Genomic DNA, 21952 nt, shown 5'->3' with positions numbered 1-21952 from the left:
GGCATGGATAGGATAAATAGACACAGTCTTTTCCCTGGGGTCAGGGAGTCCAGAACTAGAGGGCATAGGTTTAGGGCGAGAGGAAAGATATAAAAGAGACCTACAGGGCAACTTTTTCACACAGAGGGTGGTATGTGTATGGAATGAGCTGCCAGAGGATGTGGTGTAGGCTGGTACAGTTGCAACATTTAAGAGGCATTTGGATGGGTATATGAATAGGAAGGGTTTGGAGGGATATGGGCCGGGTGCTGGCAGGTGGGACTAGATTGGGTTGGGATATCTGGTTGGCATGGACAGGTTGGACCGAAGGGTCTGTTTCCATGCTGTATATCTCTATGACTCTAGGACTCTATAATAAGGAGTCATCCAATTAAAACAAAGATGAGAAGGAATTTCTTCTTTCAGAGGGTTGTGAATCTGAGGAGTTCTGTACCACAGAGGACTGCAGAGGCTGTATCAATAAATATATTCAAGGCTGAGATAGACACATTTGTAATCAGTAAGGGAATCAAGTGTTATGGGAAAAAGCAGGAAAGTGGAATTAAGGATTATCAGGTCAATCATGATCTTATTGAAGGGCTGAGTAGACTAACGGACCAAATGGACAACTTCTGCTCATACAGCTTTTGATCTTCATACCTTGGCCATCTTCATAAATATAGAAAGTAAGATTGCCAGTGAATTCACCTTCAGGTATCATCACAGCTATGTCCATCCTATCTCTCATCAATATGGGCATCAAACAGGAAAAATAATTTGGCTAATTTCTTTTACCTTTCTAGCCCAGGAGTATTGATGTCTATCTATCGTAAAGAGGTCATGGATACCTAACATGTACATAACCTGTGTGATATCATCATTAAAAAAAACTGAGTGAAACAAAATGAGTTAAAATCGACATCAAAAATTAAGTTGAAACACGAACAGCTCTTAAAACATTATGTGAAAACCACCCTAATAGATTCAATGGGCCTCTCTCAACTCTGCTCAGTATTTTTGCCTTCAAGTGTTTTATCCTATTAAAACTAAAAAAATGTATTAATACTCGATATAAAATGTTACCAAAGCAATCACAAACCATGTAGCTTACAGGTTGTTGAATAATGGATGCTCTGGGGTGAATTCGTCAGACACGCCTGCAGACCCAGACTAATTTGAAAACAGGTATATACATGAGTGATGCAGTCAGTCAAGCACACACCATCATAGAACCAATTAGGCAGCCTCCCTACGTGCCTGTAATTCATTACCTGACCATCCGTTGTTTTTTTCTGATATTTGCGCAATCTTACTTTGATCTATGCATCAGTGAGCAAGATTTGAGTCAGGCTGTGAGGCACTGTGTAATTATGCAAAGAGAGTACAGAAAGGAAGCCTGGAGGAGTCAACAGTTCTGTCAAAGCTTAACTGTAAAGTCTTTAAAGAGATGTGTACAATTTGGTTCCACTAAGATCCTTTTCTCCCCCACTCACTGACAGTGTTAACTGGAGATTTCAGGATGATTTAATGGAAGAATGCAAGTGTGAATTGGACATTTATTTGAATTTAAAACTAAGATAAAGTCAGGAGTAAGCCTTCAGTTTCAACTTCTCAAAGCTATCAAATTGGTTTTGATCTTGAACAATTACTTTTCCTGGGTACACCAAGTGGCACTCAAGCGGCCTTAGCGAAAATGTCTTTTGCCACTCACAATACTTTTAAGAATAATGATTGTATTTTGTACTGTGTAAAGCATATTACCTATAAAAAATATTATTCCTGGCATTCATTCTATGATTTCACTCATTTTTCTCACTTCCCATTCAACTTAATCTGATCTTCAAAAGGAAGAAATGATTGATTAAACCAAATGCCTTCAGTAGAGATCACATAATTGCATATGCCAGCTCTGAACTCAAATTATGAATAATATGGGCAGTTCATTTTACTGCTCAAAGCCTGCAACACAGTGTTACAACTAATTAGGTGCAGTCATCTAAATGAATCATTATCTCAGTCCTACTGCACCAACTTTCTGACCACATCCAGCATTGTAAATTTCTGATGCTGGCAAACCATTGTTAAAACTGCAGAGCCTGAAGTGCCGCTTAGTTCTTCTAATCTTGTGCTGTAACTTCGATGAAGGACCAACAGAATCCCTCCAAAAACTACTCTCTACAGGCTTATGGTAAGAAATTGGGAAATCATCACAGGAACTCTAATCCATGAAGCTTTGCTCTCATGGGGACAGGTTGGAAATGCACTTCAGGAAGGAAAACATTTGAATGATTTGGAGCTCCTTCAGAACGATAGCTGCTGCTCACAATGATCACAAATCTTTTCACAGACATATCATCCTGGTGCATGCTTCCTTTTTACATGGAGCTGTAGAAATTCCAGGATTTTGATGCACAAGTCATTGTGGCTTCAATCTGTCTTGATTTTTTGTTCAAGCCTGAATTTAATGAAAATAAATAAATATCGGACAGTTAAAAACCAAGCTGTCAACACACTTTCACCCTTACATTAATGCCTGATGTATCCCAGTGATGTTTTTAAACACATTGACTATCAGACAGAATGGGCATCAACAAAATAATCCACCACTATATGTAGATTCAATTATGTGAGCTAAATGCATTCCAAAATGCTGATCTGCAGAGAGAGTTATGCCAGAAGAGCCTGAGAGCATTAATCCTGCATCTGTTTTTATGCACAGTCTCTCAGACAAAGATGGCACGCAATTTGCAAAACAAACTGAATTTATCCAGACATGATTTTAAATATGGGCTCCTGTGTTTTGCTACTAAATGAACGTATCTGCAATCAAACTGCATCTGGATTTAAGGATGACTTAAATTAAGTTGATGATACAGGATGAAAATGAGCTATTTTAACTCCTGGATAAAAATTAAGTTTCAACCTATTAGGAAGTTTGGTGGCTAGATTGGACGGCCAGAAAGACAAGTAGGGGTCACACTGTGCAATTATCCCACAACAATTTAAGGCAACATTGCAGCATGTCAGTACTTTCAGCATGCAGTGAGTGACAGCAAACCTGTTGCGCAGCTGGACTTATCAGCGATACAGTAATACTGAGGAGTGGTTAGCTCCACCTCAAAGTGAGCCTCCACCTGGTAAAGAGGTGTAATGTAGCTGGGAGTGTGCGTTGCTGACCTTTATAGCTGGCTGCATAAATTACTTGGGTTCCTTTCGTAAAGTGGTAGCATCCCCACCTCTGAGCATGAGGCCCCGGATCAAATCCCAGCCGACAGAGACGTATAATAACATACCTGAACAGAACATAGAATAGTAGAGCACAGGAACAGGCCCTATGTCCCACCATGCCTGTGCTAACAATGATGACATTCTAAACTAATCCCATCTACCTGTACATTGCCTGTCTCCATTAATTCCCTGCTGGTTCTGTCTAGACGCCTCTCAAACATTGGTGTCAAATCTGCATGGTTGATTAGAAAATGTTTTGTCAATGGGCATTGTCTCCAAAGTCAATCTGGCCAGTAAAATATTAAAGAATGGCACAGTATGTGAAAGACTCGGATCCAATCTTTAGGTGCACTGCACAAGATTCTTTGGTGGAAGAGCTAAGATTTCCTGTACATGGTGACGGTCAATAGACCTTACAGACATCTGTTATGGACCAGGCCAGACCCCCTCAAAACATTTCAAGAAGGTAGCCCAGACCCTAACTTTTTTTGTTGTTTTAAACAGGTGTATAGTCGATGTTCCAGGAGGGATGCAGCTGGTAAAACCACTTCGTTTCAAACAAAACAGAATCCATTTACAGAATACTGCATGAAACACAAACAAAAGAAACCAAATTTAGAATCAACTCTATCGCAACTTAATGCTGTTCCAAATACCTGCAACATCCCCATAAACACCACCTTGGCAAAAAAGGCAAAATCAAATACAGGTCCTTCCAGGAGAGATTGGGTGAATTGGTCATGCTAAATTGCCCATAGCGTTGTTGCATTAGACAGAGGGAAATGGGTCTGGGTGGGTTACTCTTCAGAGGGTCGGTATGGACTTGTTGGGCTGAAGGGCCTGTTTCCACACTGTAGGGAATCTAACCTAAGATGTCACAGAGAGAGACTCAGCCAAAAAAACTTTGTTGAATCCAGGAAACTTTTCCTCCAGCCGTTTTCTTGACCAACAGCTTCAATAAGACTGCTTGCTAAAACCTGAGCTGAAAGAACTGTCCACTCCCCTTTCATTGTACAAATGATTTAAAATAAAAACATAAAAAGCCTTTTGCCTGAGGCAGTGTCTGTTAGCCATAATCAAAGGGCTGAACTCAGCCAAATCGTAACCTCTGCCATTTATAACCCCTTTTGGAAAAAAAAGCAAAGGACAGCATAACCTTGTTAAAGGAGCAGCATCATCACACATATGTCCAAAAGTCATTGGGAGCAGACGGTTGTGAAGGTCAGTGCCAGAATCAAAGTCCTGCTGCAAGAAGTTAATTGACGTCACATGACTGGCTAAATTCAGTAAATGTATTTCAAAATGCAACATTCTGCTAACTATACCACGACACTCAGAAACTGCTCAATTCACAACACCCTCATCACTCACTTTGCATAAATTTCTTTCAATCAAGACTCATTATGACTTTCATATGCTTCACGTCACCCTCACACACGACTACAAGCTTCACACTCGCACATTAGTACCAACACGTATTGTTATTTGTTCACCTACCACAATTCACATTTGACAACACTAATTGACACACTTCTCATTATCTTGCAGATCAAGGCAGAGCAGCAGAAGTTTGCACCGGGGGATAGACAAGCCTGCAGGCCCGAATCCCCATGCTGGAAATGATGTTGGCATTATTAAGATACTCATTGCTCAGATTGTGCTCAAAAGTGAGGGTGAAATCATTTGAGATGACAGTGGCCTCATACTTATCCTCCTCCTCACAATTCCATCTCCCCTTCATCCCACAAACTCTCATGCTTACAAGTTGCAGATAATGTAGGCAAGTCATCTCTTACTCTCTCCCACCCCAGACCACAACAATACCTGTTTGTCTTTCTCTATCAGAGACTTAAGAAATCTAACCTGATGGGACAGTGAAGGAACAAAAACTACTTGGTGACAATAAAAGCACATCATCATTGCAACCACCAATGCAGGTACTAACACAGCATATATATTTGGTTAGAATAAAGGTGGAGTCTGCGCATAGTGAGATATTTGACATGAATGGGCTGGAGTCAAGGGTAACATAGATGGCAGCTTGCCATGCACTAGGGCTCCAGGAAATCTACTCTTCTGTAGTTATCTGCAGTCTTTCTCTATTCATGTAATTTCCTTTAATTTTCCCTGTCAAAGTACATAAATTCACATTTTCCCAAAATTATATTCCAACTCATTTAACCTATCCCTATCCTTACGTTGACTCCCTGAGTTATCCTCTTTCTTTGACTTCCTAGTTATTTTTGTATCATCAGCAAATGTGGCAATAATACATTCGCTTTCTTCACCCATGTCATTGCAATATAATGAAAGTAATTCGCTTTCTTCACCCATGTCATTGCAATATAATGAAAGTAATTGTGGCCCTACACTGACCCCTGAAACTGACCTCTGAGACACTCCACTCATTACATGTTGCCATACTTAAAGTGCCTTCTTGTCCCATCTTCTATTAGTTAGCCAATCCTTAAATCTGGCCATTTTTAGATGTGAAATAAAAAGGAGCATTTTTTCATCCAAAGGGCTGTAGAAATCTCATTCAAAAAACTCATGCAAAAACTAAGGGTATTGTACCAGTTAAAATTTTCCAAGACAAAGAATGGTAAATCCTTGTTTGGCAAATACATCAAAATATATTGAAATATTCTGAAATATGAATATATCAACGGCAGTTAAATTGTGCCCAGCAAAAGGCACATCGTAATCTGATCAAATGTTGAAATAGGCTCAAGGAGTGCAATGTCCTACAGAAACACACACAAAAGAAATGAAGGGATGCAAATAACACTTGTTCTGTTTGCAATGGGATTATACATATGCTTAAGAAGAAACTGGTATACCTTCATAGATTATCTTAGAACATAGATAGGCATTTCCAAATGCCCATATCTTGCCATGGCCAATTTTCACACTATCTCCCTGACAATGAATGGTTGACTAATATGGCAGTGCCATGCTTCCCTGTCTATCACCACCTGTATAAGTGGCAATTTCATTCTACAAGAAAGCAACAAAAATATTTTCCTATTGTTTCCTCTTCACCCTGAGTGACCTGGATTTCTCTCTCTCACTCAAAAGTGACAATATATCCTTGAGAGTTCTTTTTCCATGAGGCACTTATGCTGGTGGTGCATCTATAGCACCAAAGCAGGCACAAGTGCCAATACATAACAGGGAAATAGAACACAGTCATGGCAGGAACAAAGCATCAGGATCACCGCCCTTGTGGCAGAGATATGGCACTTAATGCACAGCTTTTATAAGTGACCAGTCAACACAAGCAACAAAAGCATCAAATGGGTACAGTTATTAACAATGAAACTAAATGCATAGTCTTGCATCTATTATTAATTATCCGTGTTTCTGACTGGGAACATTGTTTTTGGTGCAATGGTGCAGCAATATATGACTATGCACTTACAGATGGCCTCCTCATATAGAATATGCTGAGATTCAGTTGTTCATGGTGTGTCCGTGAAGTATTCAATAAATTATCGGGGCTTTTTGATGCTAAGTCTTACTAGTGTTCCACATTAGCAATTCAGTTTGAATATACATATCACACAGTTTACACATCTAACAAACTTGACTGACCTCCATCAACTTTTGTAAGGCCTCTTGCAGCAAACGGCCCAATTGCACTGGTTCTTCTTGTATTCCAGTGAAGATACAGACTCTCTTAGAAAGACTTTCTATGGGGAGAAAGAAAAATTAATTCAAGATTTTCATTTTCTCAGTGAAACATTCTGATGCTCCTCCACTGGAGTAATGTTTCCACTTCATTTTTGTTTTAAAACACCCCAATGCTAAAGCGGGCACATAAGTCAAATGCCTGCTCCCAAACATATTTACTCATTTTCTTATCACTCTTCCTTTCCTGAAGGCAGTATTTCATGCTGTTGAACAGTTGTCCACATTCCTCTGGGACCTCATTCTGTAGCCATGGAAATACGAGATTCCACTCCCTACACAGAGACTTGTTTTATCTCTGTGTAAATTGGAGAATGTAACAGGGCTATCAAAGTTTGTTACACCCACAAATGTTAGAATCTGGTGTTATCATGACATGACTGAGTTTGACGTTTGCCTATACAATATGTACTTACACGAGGAATTCAAGAAAGTAGCCGGAGTGTGATTTGTTGTGTTAATAACTAAGATGTGTCAAAAAGCCCTTTCTAACTGGGCATCGGAATTGGTAACATTATTAGTTCAGGAACACTTCCATCACTTGCTGCATTTGTTGTTATTTACAGTACAAAACCAATAATAGATGTATAAGTAGCTGTAAACCATGAAGCCAAATGTGTTACACTCTTTCCATATGGTAAGCATTCCTTACTTTTCACTGGAATTGATAAATACAGAAAATATAGCAAAGGCAAAAAGTCAATCAACATTTGGAAAAATAAATTCACTATTTCAGCAGGACCCTTCATGAATAACCTATTTCTTTTACTGCAAATACAGACAGACCTATTTCTATTCTTTATTTCAAATAGCTAAAATTAACTGGCTCTTTTTAATTATTGTGATAATACTATGGCTTTAAGAGATGTATTTTATCCTTTTTTTGTGAAGAGAGGTTGAGATGGAGTGATCTGTTCCAAGCCAATAAAGTAAACATCTTGTGAGGCCTTGTTTTTTTTTTGGCCTTGTTTTTTTTTAAAGTGGAACATTAGAAGCAGCTTAAAGGAGTGTGGTCAAGCTCTCACAGAACAAGGATTTTTGTTTAACTTTCAGTAGCTGTTGAGGTTTGGAAGGTGCTACACTTCTCTCCATGCTACAACAAAATGCTTGAATTCTCTCTCACTCAGAATTTTCTCTTGATGTTCTTTCCTCCTGAACTGGAAAAATGTGACACGTGAGGCAAGCTATTTTACTGAATTTTCCTCTGCTAAGGGTGTGTTTACTACATTACTACATTAGAACAGTTGCTGTTTAGCAGTTAAATAATCTATAATTCTGTTAAGTTTTCCAATATGGTTAAATTATTCAATTTTTTTTCTTTTTCTTGTATTTTAACTGTTGTCTAAGAATGAACTGTTTTTGCTTCGAGTTGGTAATTTGACCAAGCAAATTACACCACTTACCCTTGTCTTCAAAAATAAGAAAAAAGTTGGGGTCTAGACTATCTTTAAATATATTTTGAGAGAGTTTGGTCTGAGCCATAACAATATTATGTTTCCTACACAAGAGGTGGTAAATATTTTCATTCCTAAAGATTTGGTCAACATGGAGCTGAAGGCTAACCTGTCCTCTGTGCCAGGGCAGCAACTCACTTATGCAAAACACATTTGTGTCAGTAAGATCACTTCCAACAACAGCGATTAAAACCAGAAACTCATGTTGAAATGAGTAAAAAGCCTCCTCGAATTCCCACAATTTTACCTGATCCTATCAGGACAAAAAAACATTCGGAGTAGTTGTTTTTGTAGTGAAGACTGCTGCTGTACATCGGGAACACTGGGAAATCTCACACAGCTGATTCTCAGGGAATTGAAAATTCCAAATAGTAATTTGCCTGTTTCATTAATTTCTCCAAAAATAAACTTAAAGTTGAATATTTCAGAGGGCTCCAACTCATTTAAGCACAGTAGTGATACAGAAAAGGTTAGCAGATTAAATAAAAAAGGTAAAGTCACCGTTTTCCAAAGAACCATAGGGCTGCTGTCTCATTACACAGAGACAACGTTAGAGAGAGTAATGAGTTTAATCTGAGGGTCACCACACCTCGGGCAGTGGCCGATGCTGAGAAGGCAGGGCTTTCATGGTAACCTCAGCTAGGACGGTAAACCTCAGAGGATAATGTCGAGGATTAAAACCCTAATCAAACTCCAGGGTTAATACTAACAAAACTGCACCTCAACTCACCACTCCCTTCCTCAAATATACCCACCCTGAACCCTCACACATCCCATACCCAATAGCAGCCCCACCAGAACCCCTGCACTAGCTACTTTAATAATAATATTCGCTGATAGTTCCAACTGCACTGCTTTTTCCAAGGGGAAACAAAGTGTAATCTCTTTCTTTGTCTCACAAGATACAAATAATACCATTTTTTTGAAATGTAATCATCGTTTTCTAAAAAGAGCTATTCTGGCTGCAATCACTTAACTGTTTAATGGACTTCCAAAAATGTAATTTAGCCATACAATTTCATAAAGGCCTCTGATTCCACCCAAGGTATATTCAGACTTCCAATACAGAAACAGCAAGATTGCTATAAGTGGCCCTTATGCAGAAAGGGATAAACAAACAGCAAGAATCTAGTCACGATCACGATGCATGTGTTCCTGACTTTGCATGTGGACATTGGAGATGGATAGCCGACACGTGAATCATCTGATGATACCTACTAGACGAACTAGGTAATCGTTTAAAAATTAAGAACTAGAAGCCTGGAGTAGGCAATTCAGTCGCTTAAGCTTATTCCGCTATGTAATACACTCATGGCTGATCTCCTCTTCCCTTCAACTGCACTTTCCACTTTACCAATGGACATTTGATCCAGAAAAGTCAAGACTCATGGAATTAAACATGTGCTGCTCCCGACAGAACACTTCGAGTTGACTCCACCTATATTACAGACTTAACAATAGAATAAATGTCTTCCCTGTGCACATCAGCTCAGATGTGTGGAATAAACCTGATGTATGTATGAGATATCCAGATAATCTATCCACTTAATTCATTGCTGATCGTGAAATTTGACAAATAACCATGACTTCTGCTTAGAAGTAACTAGTTGTGCACAGATGTTCACACTGATCATTGCTGTCAGAACTGTGTCACTATTTTGAACTTGTTGGGCAGGCTTGGCTCCAGAAGACAGCTTACCTCTGTTACTAGGTCCACAGTAAATCATACAGATGATTAGGACAGATATGAAAGGTAGCTATTTTTACCATGCAAAGAGAATAGTTTGAGATCTGGTTGGGCTGATTATATATAGTAGCATCCGACTATAAATTTCATCAGGTTCCATCACTGAGTCCTTTGTAATACTGTTGACGACATGGCTGTGAAAGGCATTCTCCACCACCATCAATGGAAAAGAAATCCAGCAGAGTGTAAAACAGACAGTCAATTCACTAACACCCATCTCATGCTGCTACCACCAATTTCACCTTAGATATGCTTCAATGTATTAAGTGATGTCTGCAGCAAGGAACAAGATGCCATATTGAAAATGAATTCAATAGATATGTTGCCCCAATAGCCCCAGAGGAAAAGTTATTCAAGAAAACCAATCAATTACACCAAACCGGCGGTTTCACAGGACAGGCAGCCTGTCATCTTAATCTAGTATGACCTGCGTGTAACCCTAGTTGCACGTTGGGGCTAACTCTAAGTTCCTTCAAGTCAACCAGGGATGGGCACCAAATGGTTCATTACCAGTGCTGCAAATATAGCGTGTCGGAATTTTTCAAAAACATCTTGTGTTCAAAGAGTAATGGTCAAATAAATACATGCCAGATCCATGTGTGGCTGTCTCCATTTTAGATCGGAAGCTTCCAACCATCTTGAGCCATGGGGTATCAGTTCAAAGAAAGGAGACCCGTTTGTACCTAAACTGTCATTCCAACTCCGCAACACACTACTGCAGTTTAAAAAAAGTTCCAAAGGATTCCAGATCTTCAAAACTTTTATAATATCATTAAAGACAAAACTGTTGAATTCCAAATTTGAGGTAAGAGTGACAGCCCTTGACATCAAGACTGTATATGATCAAGTGTGACATCAAGGAGGAGAAAGTGAGGTCTGCAGATGCTGGAGATCAAAGTTGAAACTTTATTGCTGGAACAGCACAGCAGGTCAGGCAGCATCCAGGGAACAGGAGATTCGACGTTTCGGGCACAGGCCCTTCTTCAGGAAGAAGGGCCTGTGCCCGAAACGTCGAATCTCCTGTTCCCTGGATGCTGCCTGACCTGCTGTGCTGTTCCAGCAATAAAGTTTCAACACTGACATCAAGGAGCCCTAGCAAAACTGGAATCAATGGGTATCAGGGGCAAATTCTTTGCTGGTTGGAATCATACCTGGAACACAGGAAGATCGTCTTGGTTGTTGGAGGTCAGTCATCTCAGCTCCAGGACATCGCTGCAGAGGTTCCTCAGGATAGTGACCTCGGCTCAACTATCTTCAGCTGCTTCATAAATGACCTCCCCTCCGTCATAAGGTGAGAAGTGGGGATAATTGCCAATGATTGCACAATGTTCAGCAACATTTGTGACTCCTCTGATACTGAAGCAGTTCAAATGTAAACAAGAACTGTACAAGATCTAGGCTTGGGCTCATAAGTGGCAATAACATTCGTGCCACATAAATGCCAGGTAAATACCATCTCCAATAAGAGACAATTTAGCCACCACCAACTGACACTGAATCCTCATTACCAACATCCTTGAAGTTACCATTGACCAGAAACTCAATTGAACTCACTACAAACACAGTGGCTACAACAGCAGGTCACAATCTAGGAATACTGGGGTGACTAGCTCACCTCTTGACTCCCAAAGCCTGTCCATAATTTACAAGGAAAGCGTCAGGAGTGTGATGGAATGCTCTCCAATTCCCTGAATGGGTGCAGCTCCAACAAGATTTTAGAACCTTCACAGGCACCACATTCACAAACATCCACTCCCTCACAGCAGTGTGCACTATTTATAAGATTCACTGCAGAAATTTACCAAAGATTCTCAGCAGCACCTTCCAAATCTACAACCACTTCCATCAAGGAGGATAGGGGCAGCAGATATATGGGAACACCATCGCCTGCAAATGTCCTTCCAAACCATTTACCATCCTGACTTAGGAACATTTGCTGTTCCTTTAATCTCACTGCGTCAAAATCCTGGAATTGCCTACCCAGTAGTCACAGAGTCATAGAAATGTACAGCATGGAAACAGACCCTTCGGTCCAACCCGTCCATGCCGACCAGATATCCCAACCCAATCTAGTCCCATCTGCCAGCACCCGGCCCATATCCCTCCAAACCCTTCCTATTCATATACCCATCCAAATGCCTCTTAGTTCACGAAGGTAGCTCACCACCATTTTCTCAAGGGCAACTAAGGACAGGCAATAAATGGACTAGTGATGCCTACATCCCACGAATGAACACTTCTCATTCAATATGGTGCTAAAAATCAATTTTGTTTGTTTTTCAAGTGGTTTTCATCAGATTAAGCAAAGTTAGCAAAACTAAGAATGAAATAAACTTGAATAAATGGATATACCTCCACTTGACAGTGGATTAAAATTCCTAATCTGGGACTTTTTTTTAAGTAACTATTCTCAAGTCACTAATTGTGCCTAAGGACAGTATATAAGTGTCTACTCACTGCTCGGTACTGAATAATGTTCCTAGTTCTGTAATACATTATTGTGCAAATTGCCAACACACTCTGAACCCAATTGACACACAGTGACGCTAGAAACAGAGTTAAGACATAGCTAGCTCTGTAAAGCATTTCAAACAACTCAATCTGACATGAACATGAAGACATACCCTTGATAATCGATTCAGCTGCATAGAGGTCTCGCTTGTAAGTTACCTAAGGGACAAACAAATTGCATTATGTTTATTACAGAGAGAAAATCAATAGCTAATGTAATCATAGCCTGGAGCTGTTTATTTAAATTATCAAATAAAGAAAATGAAAAAAATCGCAATGTACTCAGGATATCTGATTTTGCTTTAAGCGCAAACATTAAAATTGAAGTATGTTATATTACACTTTCTTCACTGTGTAGTGTTTCATCAGTTAGCAAATCCTTACTGTAGGTGGAATCTTCTACTCAAAAAGGTTGGAGAGTGGATGGGCATTTAATTTGGTCGGAAGATGGCATACCCTAATTCCACAGCTTTCCTGCTTTCAGCAGAATTACATCCTGGGTGAGAAGGTCCATGGGAAATCTTCTTGTCTGTTTGTTGATTGAGGACACTTAAAGGACTCTCCACATTTCTACTGGGGTTCACATGCCACCCTTTGTTTTGGAGGTAGGGAAGTGTTGATGAAAGGCAGTCAGTGCCAGATCAAGACACTGGACGTCAGGGAGTGACTGCTGCTTGGAGCCAGTCCCGAGCCCTTGCTTCCACAATTCTCTGCTTCCCTTTTGCTGTGACACTCAGACTCAGAATCACGCCCCTCCACCCAAGTCCACAAGATCATTTACTTTGTCCTGGGTCTTCCCCAATCCTGGGTAGCAATGCTGAGCCCGAGCTGCCTGCCCTCAGACTGTCTGGCAGCTCCTGCTGGGCAGGACATTCAAGTACAGGGCCTTGATTTACTGGAAGACCAGACTGTCTGCTTGCCCCCAGTGCGTGATTGCCAGTTGACTCAGCTGTATGAGGCAGTGAGGGTCTTTCACCAATCATGCAGCTGGCAGGCAAGAACAAAATGCTTGAACAAGATCCACCCAATACTTCACGCCAACATTCCCCATCAACTTTAGGTTTCCACTGACAACAGATTTCCTTCTTACTTTCTCCTCTTACTCACTTTCTTCACAAATTCCAACCCTAACTACCCGTCAGAAAGAACTTCATTGGCCTGTAAAGAGTTTTCAGACATCCAGTCATGAATAGTGCTGTAAGGAGCCCAAGTCATTTTACTCCCTCAATGTAAAGCTTCTCCTTCCTTAGGCAAGGGGACTAGAACTGCTCACAATACACCAAGTGCAGCTTGAACAGTGTTCTATACAATGAAGCAGGATGTTTTTGCTCCTGTGCTCAAACACCCATGTCAGAAAAGCTAAAATAAGACTTGCTTTCCAAATTATGTGCTTCCTCTAGCTTTTGTTCACACTTATGAATGAGGACTCTGAAGCCCCTTTGGACATTAATACATGTGACTCCAATCCTCCTGCCAAGGTGGATAACCTCTCAATGATCTACATTGTATTATATCAGTCATGTTCTTGCCCACTCACTCACCTGGCCTGTTTAAATCCCCATTAAAACTATTCGCACTCTCCTCACAACTTACATTCCTACCAAGATTGTTTAATCATCTGTGAACTTGGAAATATTCTACTTGGTCCCCACATCAAAATCATCTCTAAGACTGTGAACAGACAGTACTTATCATTAATACTTGCACTAGTCACAGCCTGCCAACCTGAGAATCATCCATTTACTCCTCTTCATTACTTTCATCAACCAATTTTCAATCCACATTGGCACCTAATACATGGGAACATAGCGACAGCCGCCGGCCATTCAGCCCTCGAGCTGTTTCACCATTCATTGAGATAATGGCTGATCTTTAGCCAAAACTCCATTTACCTGCCTTTGGCCCAGATCCCTTAATACCTTTGCTTAACAAAAATTGCTGTACCTCAGATTTGTCAGTAACAACTGATCAAGATCCATAGCTTTTTATGAAAGACAGTTCCAAAGCTCACCCACCCTTTGTGTGTAGAGATACTTCCTAACATCTCTCCTGAACGGTCCAGCCCTAATTCTCAGACTATGTGCCTAGAATCCCCAACCAGTATGACTTACCTTTATCTACCCTATCATTTCCTGTCAACAGCTTGAAGACTTCAATTAAATCACCCCCTTAACCTCTAGAAATCGGGATGAGATCCTGAAGGAAAGGGAAGAGCCGGACCTTTAAAGCAGTGATCTCAGGATCACTACCAGAACCTTGTGCTCGTGAGTATACAAATAGGAAGACTGATCAAACACACAGAATTTTGGAGAAACTCAACAGGTTTGCAGCATCTTTTGTAGCATCCCCATAATATGGCAGCAGGACATTCGGCCAATCAAGTGCATACCAACCGCTCTGAAGAGCATCCCACCCAAACCAACTCCTACCCTGACCCTGTAACCCTGCATTTTCCATGCCTAACCCACCTCGCCTGCATGTCCCTGGACACTATGGGCTAGTTAGCATGGCCAATCCACCTAATGTGCTCATCTTTGGACTATGAGGGGAAACTGGAGCACCCGGAGGGAATCCATGCAGACAAGGAGAGAGCTGTAAAGTCCATACAGACAGTTGCCCATGGGTGCAAGGGAACCGGGTCCTTGGAGCTGTGAGCCAGCAGCGCTAACCACTGAGTCACCATGCCACCCTCTCTTCTTTGGAGAAATAAACAGTGTTAACATTTCAAGTCCAGTGTGATTTCTTCAGAACTATCTGTCAGCATGCTCAGCATTGTATCTGCCCTCTCCATCTGTCTGGGGGTTTTGCAATGATGTCATTAGCCGTAGTCACAGTGAGGAGCTTTTGTCCCGCATTAACTAGCCTAACAGCCTTTAGCATTCAGTATTCTCGGTTTGTTACTCCCACATTTCACCCTGAAAGCCTGAGACCTGAAAACAGTCCTGATTCATGTTTCTTGCTGGACAGCAAAAATGCAGTCCATGTTGTCGGTGTCCCATAAATACTTTTAATTTCCTTCAGTCTGACTTTTCTTATTTCCCATACTGATATTATTTAAGCCATTTAGCCAACTAAGAAGCTCCACTTCACTAATGATTCTTTGGTGCTAAAATTCAGCATTGGCAGCACTTTATATACCCAGTACAATTTTCATTATGATTAAAGCAAATGGAAAAGAGAATTGGTGGGAGAGCAAAGTGCTGTTGTGCCTTTTGTGTTATTCCCCAAGATGTGTTTTTTGTCCATGTTTTCTCACTTCTTATCTTTGCTCTACTCCTTTATAAAAACAATTCGTCTGTAATAGCTTTCAGTTCTGTCGAAGTGCCCACACAATGCGCTCCACAAAAGAAAGTAATGATAGCTCCATATTGTATATTCCTGCAACATTTACAACAAATGCATCGTCAGCAAGGAAGTAAACACCAGTGTAATAGGGTATAAAATGACAGACCCAGCTGCAATTATACTTTGTTTACTATGTAAGTCAATTTTTAGTATGAAAAAGTAAAAATTTCAACACATTTAATTAGTATATGTCTTAAATAAAAACATTTTCTACATTCATATTCTTATATTACCTTAACACGGACAAAGTATGTATTTCGGTTAAGATTGTTATTTCCTACTGAACTGTATTGAAGTCTTAATAACATTTGTATGCAAGACTCTGGTTCTGTGTGTGTAACAGTAGAAAATGGTTCAACCGCAGCACTCAATCTCAGTAACGTACACATTTTCTCGATTGTTTTTATTGACAAATAAAATTTGAATATGTGACATATATTTCTGGGTTTTAATTCTCAGAAACAATTATGTGACAACAGAAGCCATAAATAGAGCTCATCTGTCTTATTGTGCCCCTGCTGGTACATTAATAGTGCAACATAAAACTAATCTGACTGTCCTGCTCTCTTCCAAAAAGTTTTGTATTTTTTTCCCCAATACAATTGCTTTTATATTCTTCCCTCACAAAGTGTAGGGGTCTGCATATCAACCATGCCAATAAAATATGTGCAAATGGATCTTTCCTAATGTTTTTTTTTCTTAGTAGTCTTTAATCGACAGGCTAGAAACATTTCCCAAACACAATGAATACTTGTTCCTCATTAATTCATATTGCAATACTTTCTGAACCTAAATTAAATCTCCCCTTCGCATCTTCTGCTCTAGTGGGCAAAGTCCCATATCACAAGTATCTCCTTAAAACTAGTTTCCCATCCCTGGCATCAACCTTGTGAATCCATTTTGGATGCTCCAGGACTTTCATGTTCTTTCTATAATGGAATTCCCAACACTTGCAGTTGCAACAGTAGTTCAACACTACCTCTTAATTCTTGTACTTGATACAACAATTTATAAAATGTCTCATTTAATTCCCTTTTCTGTCCATTATATATCTAAATGGAATTTGTTCTAAAACAAGTCATGAGAACATGCTCACATTCTAAACAACACAACAGAATCTGGAATTAACATTATTAATCTGCACCCTTTTTAACGCTCCTTTGTAAATTTTATTGAATATGAAGTTTCGAGAGTTAACTTTTCAGGCCATAACCGAAATTGTTAGCCCTCCACCCTCTCCACCTGTTGAGTATTCCCGGTACTTTCTGTTTGCATTAAGTTTCTGGTCATAAAGTTGAGGGTCAAGGTAACCCTCCTATTTTAATGATTAAAAAAAAACTTTTAGGAAAGCATACTAGTTAAACTTGAACCATTCCCTCTTACCTTCCACAGATCAGGTGGGCCATCAATAAGCCTGGCGGAAATGCCACAGTATTTCAGAGCTAAGTGGAGACATTCCGTCCCATACTCAAAATCATAATCTGTGCACTGTAACAAAAAAAATAGAAATCTGAATCTTACCACACAGATCCTTAAAATTATTAGTTACAGATTAAAGTATATTTTAAGCAGCCTTGAGGCATTGTAATGTCACACATGTGAAGTTGAAATGTACAATCTTCCGTCTTCTACATGACAATAGATATTTCTAACCTGCTGGCTGTGTCAGAAACACAGACAGAAATTACCATAAATTATTCATGATCTTTCTAAATCCCATTGTGCATTGTAAGTTGGAATAGTTGCTATTTTATTACAAAATAGCTTTTTTAGTCATATCATAGAAGGGAAACATGAAAGTAACTAATAAATAGGAACGGTATAAGTATAAATCAATCTTTATTAAATGGGATTTAATGGCTCTTTTTAAGTCCAAGATTGTGTGTGATATGAATTCACAGCTCCACCATCAAGGAAAATTAGGGATGAATAATAAATCTTAGCGATGAATAAAAAAAGCTTACTGAGAGCTCTGTGCTGTACTGAATTACTTTAAAATATTTTCAACACCAAGGACACACAGCAAGACAGGCGAGTTGAAGGAAGATGAACTCAATGGAACTGAGTACTGGAATGAACATTTAACAAGTTAGCCAATTTATATTACCGCAAGATAAATTTCTACCCCACTGTGTCTGTATCTATCTTGTCTCTCCCCTCTAACCAATCCACACATATCCAATAGCTTAGAATGTTACATTGCCACAGATGTTCCCTAAGGTAGTGGCCCAGGCCCAAACACCTTCAGCTGTTAGAAAGAATAGCCTTCTCTCCATCAAAAAGATCAGGCATGGGAAAGTTTACCGATAATTACAGTGCTCAGCACCACTTGAGACTCCTCGGATACTGAAGCCACCCTTGCCAATGTGCAGCAAGACTTAGACAACATCCAGGCTTCTGCTGATAAGTGGTAATTAATATTCACATTCCATTTGCCATGGCATTGATGTACAAGCATCAGGATGGTGAGCTCTTAGAATGGGAGAAGGGTAGAATTAAGGGTAATGACTTATACCCTTAGTCCCCATCCAATGTAGTGGAGCTGCTCTCTAATCATTTCAGCCATGCCTGCCATTGAACAAAACCTTGTTCTACCAGGATTACGTGGGTAATCAGTGTGCTCCAGCCACTCATGATCAAAGAACCTACGTACAGGGATCTTTCATCTGCGGAAAATGAAGTTTGGGACTTGGAACTTCATGGGCATTCCCTGCAGTGACAAATGTAAACATTGCAGCGCTATTGTAACCTAGGAACTCCAGTGCCACGGCATTAACATGACTGCCCTGAGTCAGAGATGGTGGGAAAGAGAAGGTCAGCTTAAAGAACAAGGAGGCAGATGCACCTTCTTCTGGAAAGGGAAATCTGAGAAAGAAAACAGACTCCATCAAAACAACTAACTAGTTAATCTCAGCGAGCTCCCAAGGGACAAATGAACACCTTGTGATCTTTCAGCCTTCCTTAATGCCAATGCAGTTTATCACAGATCTCAGTGTGTATATCCTAGCCCGAGAAACAATGGATGAGGCCAAAGAGGAATTCTACACCAGCCTTGCTCAATTGCTTTCAGGGTCTCAAAAGGGACAAAAGCTGATTCTCTTCAGTGATTTCAATCTCAGAGTGAGAAGGGATGTATACTTCTGGAAAATTGGGAATGGCAAAGATAGGGAAGGCAAACAACAAAGGGATCCACCTCCCGGTGACAAACGTGGATCCCAACCTGATCTTAACAAACACCCTATTTCATCAGAGAGATAAATACAAGTCCTCATGCTAACATCCTCACTCTGGATAATGGCATTTACATCATCCAAGCAAGTGACGTGAAGCATGTTAGAATTACCCACACCATGACAGGAGCTGACAACTGCTGGACTGATCATCACCTAATCCCATCTACAATCTCCAACAGCCCAGCAGAAAGCAGTAGCCACCATTTGTATGGCCTTCTTTGACCTTACAAATGCCTCTGACTCTGTCAGCCTGTGAGAATTACGGAACATCCTCCTCAAATCTGGCTAACCTCAGAAAATCTCCACAGCTTCCCAATGACATGTAAGCCTTGATGTTCACCAATGGATCCACCACAATGCAGTACATGTACAAAGTAGAGTCAAGACGACTTTGTCATTGTTCAACATTTTTCTCCATCTTCCTCGCTGCAACACCTATACTTATCCATGCAGCTCCCTGGGGGAGTGGAGCTTCTTTACAGGATTATTGGGAAACTGTTTGACCTTTGTTCCATCCTGTCCAGGACCAAGACTACACCAACCTCTACCATTGAGCTGCAATACACAAAAGTCACTCGCATGTGCTCACATTTAGGGGCTTTAAACCATTATCCATGCATTGAAATAATGTCATTGAGGTTAGCTAGGGTTTTTCTAATATACAGCACACACCTGAAATCCCTAGAGAAATAACACCAGCAATGCCTCTTCTCAGTCTTGCAAATCCATTGGCAGGACAGATGCTCCAACGTTAGCCTCCTGTCAGGCAGGCATCCACAGCATCAAGGCACTGGCTGCAGTCAATCAGCAATATTGGGTGGACCACATCAAATTTATACAAGGCTTCCAAAACAAGCTCTCTCCTCTACATTTTGTGAATGCAAGTACTTACTGAGAGGGTTGAGAATATGCTTCAGAGGGATCCTCTGTATAACTCAGGAAGCCTCACTAGAAAGGAACGTTGTTCATTATTGAACACCAAAAAGAGCCACTATTTGCGTTGTACTTAGACGAACCGAATCATTTTTCTCCCCATCACCAAATCACCGGGACTTTTTAAAATTATTAACCAGCACCAGTAAATCACCCGTGTAGCCAATTTTTGAGTCTGCTTTATTACTTTTTAATCCATACAGGCCTCCTGGCTCAGAGGTAAGGACATTATCCAAGTATCACAAGTCGCCTTTTTTTTATAATAATGGTAAATAATATTCCAAACTGAGAAACACACCATTGACAACAATCCACACACATGGGTAGGGTTTATTTTTCTCTACACCCAGAAGTGCTGTCACGCACAACTGATTGACTTTAACATCACCAAAATCACCATTAACTCTTTTTTAAAGTACTAACCACCAACAGTAATCACCTGTGTAGCTGATTAAACATACACAAGCAAAGCCCATTATGGGCAATGCAAACCATCAGAAGTGAGGGAGAGGCAGGGAGAGGGGGAAAAAGCTACATGAAAATGGAGTTGGAAGAGGCAATAAAGAACTGTATCCCCTGGGGTGCCCATAAGGCATCAAGAGCACTGATGGACACCGACGTGCTATGTCTCCATGGGTCTGCTTTATCCTTTTGTCTATCTTCGGAAGTGTTATCACATACAACCGAACAGTGTTCACATCACCAAATCATTGCATTTTTTTTGTTTTTAACTGCTAAACCCAGTGTGCAGCCAATTAGAAGTTTAATGCAAAGTTCATTATGGGCAATGCAAACCATGGAAGGTGAGGTGGTAGGAGAGGGGTTAGCAGAGCAGGAGGTAACCATAACACCATGCTTGCCCATGGTGCCTACCTCTCTGTAAAGACCTGGATCAGCTTTATCTTCTTTTATGATCTACCCAGAAGTGTTTTCCCACGCAACGAAGTGACCTACTCACCACCAAAATCACCGTGACTCCTTTAATTTTGTGGGGTTTTTTCCCAACTACTAACCACCACCAGTAACTCACCTTCATAGGATCCTTACAATATGGAAGTAGACCATTCAGCCCATCGAGTCCATGCCAATCCTATGAAGAGCAGGACATCCAGACCCAGACCCCTACCCTCACCCTGCATTCCCCACTGCGAACACACCTAGCTTGCACATCCCTGGACACTATGGGCAACTGAGCATGGCCAATCCACCTCACCTGCACATTTTTGGAATGTGGGAGGAAACCCACACAGACATTGGGAGGATGTGCAAACTCCACACAGACAGTCACCCGAGGGTGAAATCAAACCTGGGTCCCTGGCACTGGGAGACAGCAGTGTTAACCACTGAGCCACCATGCTGCCCTGTGTAACCAATTCAATATTTACAAGCATGGCCCATTATGGACAATGCAAACCAAACAGGGTCTGCTTTTCTTTAAATCTATTTTCTATCAACCTGTTCAGAGATATTGTTTCATGTTCTGGAAGGGGTGGGACTTGAACCCAGCCCTTTTGGTTCAGACATAGGGACACTACCACTGCACCATAAGAGCCCTACACTTACTGACATATGTAAAACACTTGGTGCAATTTAAAACACAGTCATTGAATCAGTAAATTGAATTAATTGGCTGTCCACCTCTACTCAATGGGCAGCTGCACCACTACCATTCCCACTTGTAGGAAAGTTCCACAACTAGTGTGGAGACATTGAACTTTTCATTCCATAATTCACCCCTCTCACCTTCTGAGCTTCCCTGTACACCAAATCAAGGGCTGGAAAATTCCAACCTCTCTCCAAAGCTTATTGGTTTTCCATCTCTCTCAGTCAGC

The 21952-nt window shown here is 40.6% G+C and overlaps 1 protein-coding gene across 1 annotated transcript in view; it reads right to left on the bottom strand.

Annotated features, from left to right (window-relative positions):
• crppa (CDP-L-ribitol pyrophosphorylase A) overlaps nt 1–21952 on the bottom strand; it is a 249821-nt gene that overhangs the window by 161891 nt on the left and 65978 nt on the right. The window contains exons 4-6 of the mRNA XM_043689823.1: nt 17338–17442; nt 12723–12768; nt 6802–6899 (exon numbers count right to left, since the gene is read on the bottom strand). Of these exons, the coding sequence (XP_043545758.1) occupies nt 6802–6899; nt 12723–12768; nt 17338–17442 (249 nt within the window). The remainder of the gene's footprint in view (nt 1–6801; nt 6900–12722; nt 12769–17337; nt 17443–21952) is intronic.

The sequence above is a fragment of the Chiloscyllium plagiosum genome, chromosome 5 (assembly GCF_004010195.1).
Source record: "Chiloscyllium plagiosum isolate BGI_BamShark_2017 chromosome 5, ASM401019v2, whole genome shotgun sequence".
Lineage (NCBI taxonomy): Eukaryota > Metazoa > Chordata > Chondrichthyes > Orectolobiformes > Hemiscylliidae > Chiloscyllium > Chiloscyllium plagiosum.
Note: the sequence above shows the minus strand (reverse complement) of the source record. Positions and strands in the feature narration are given on the sequence as shown.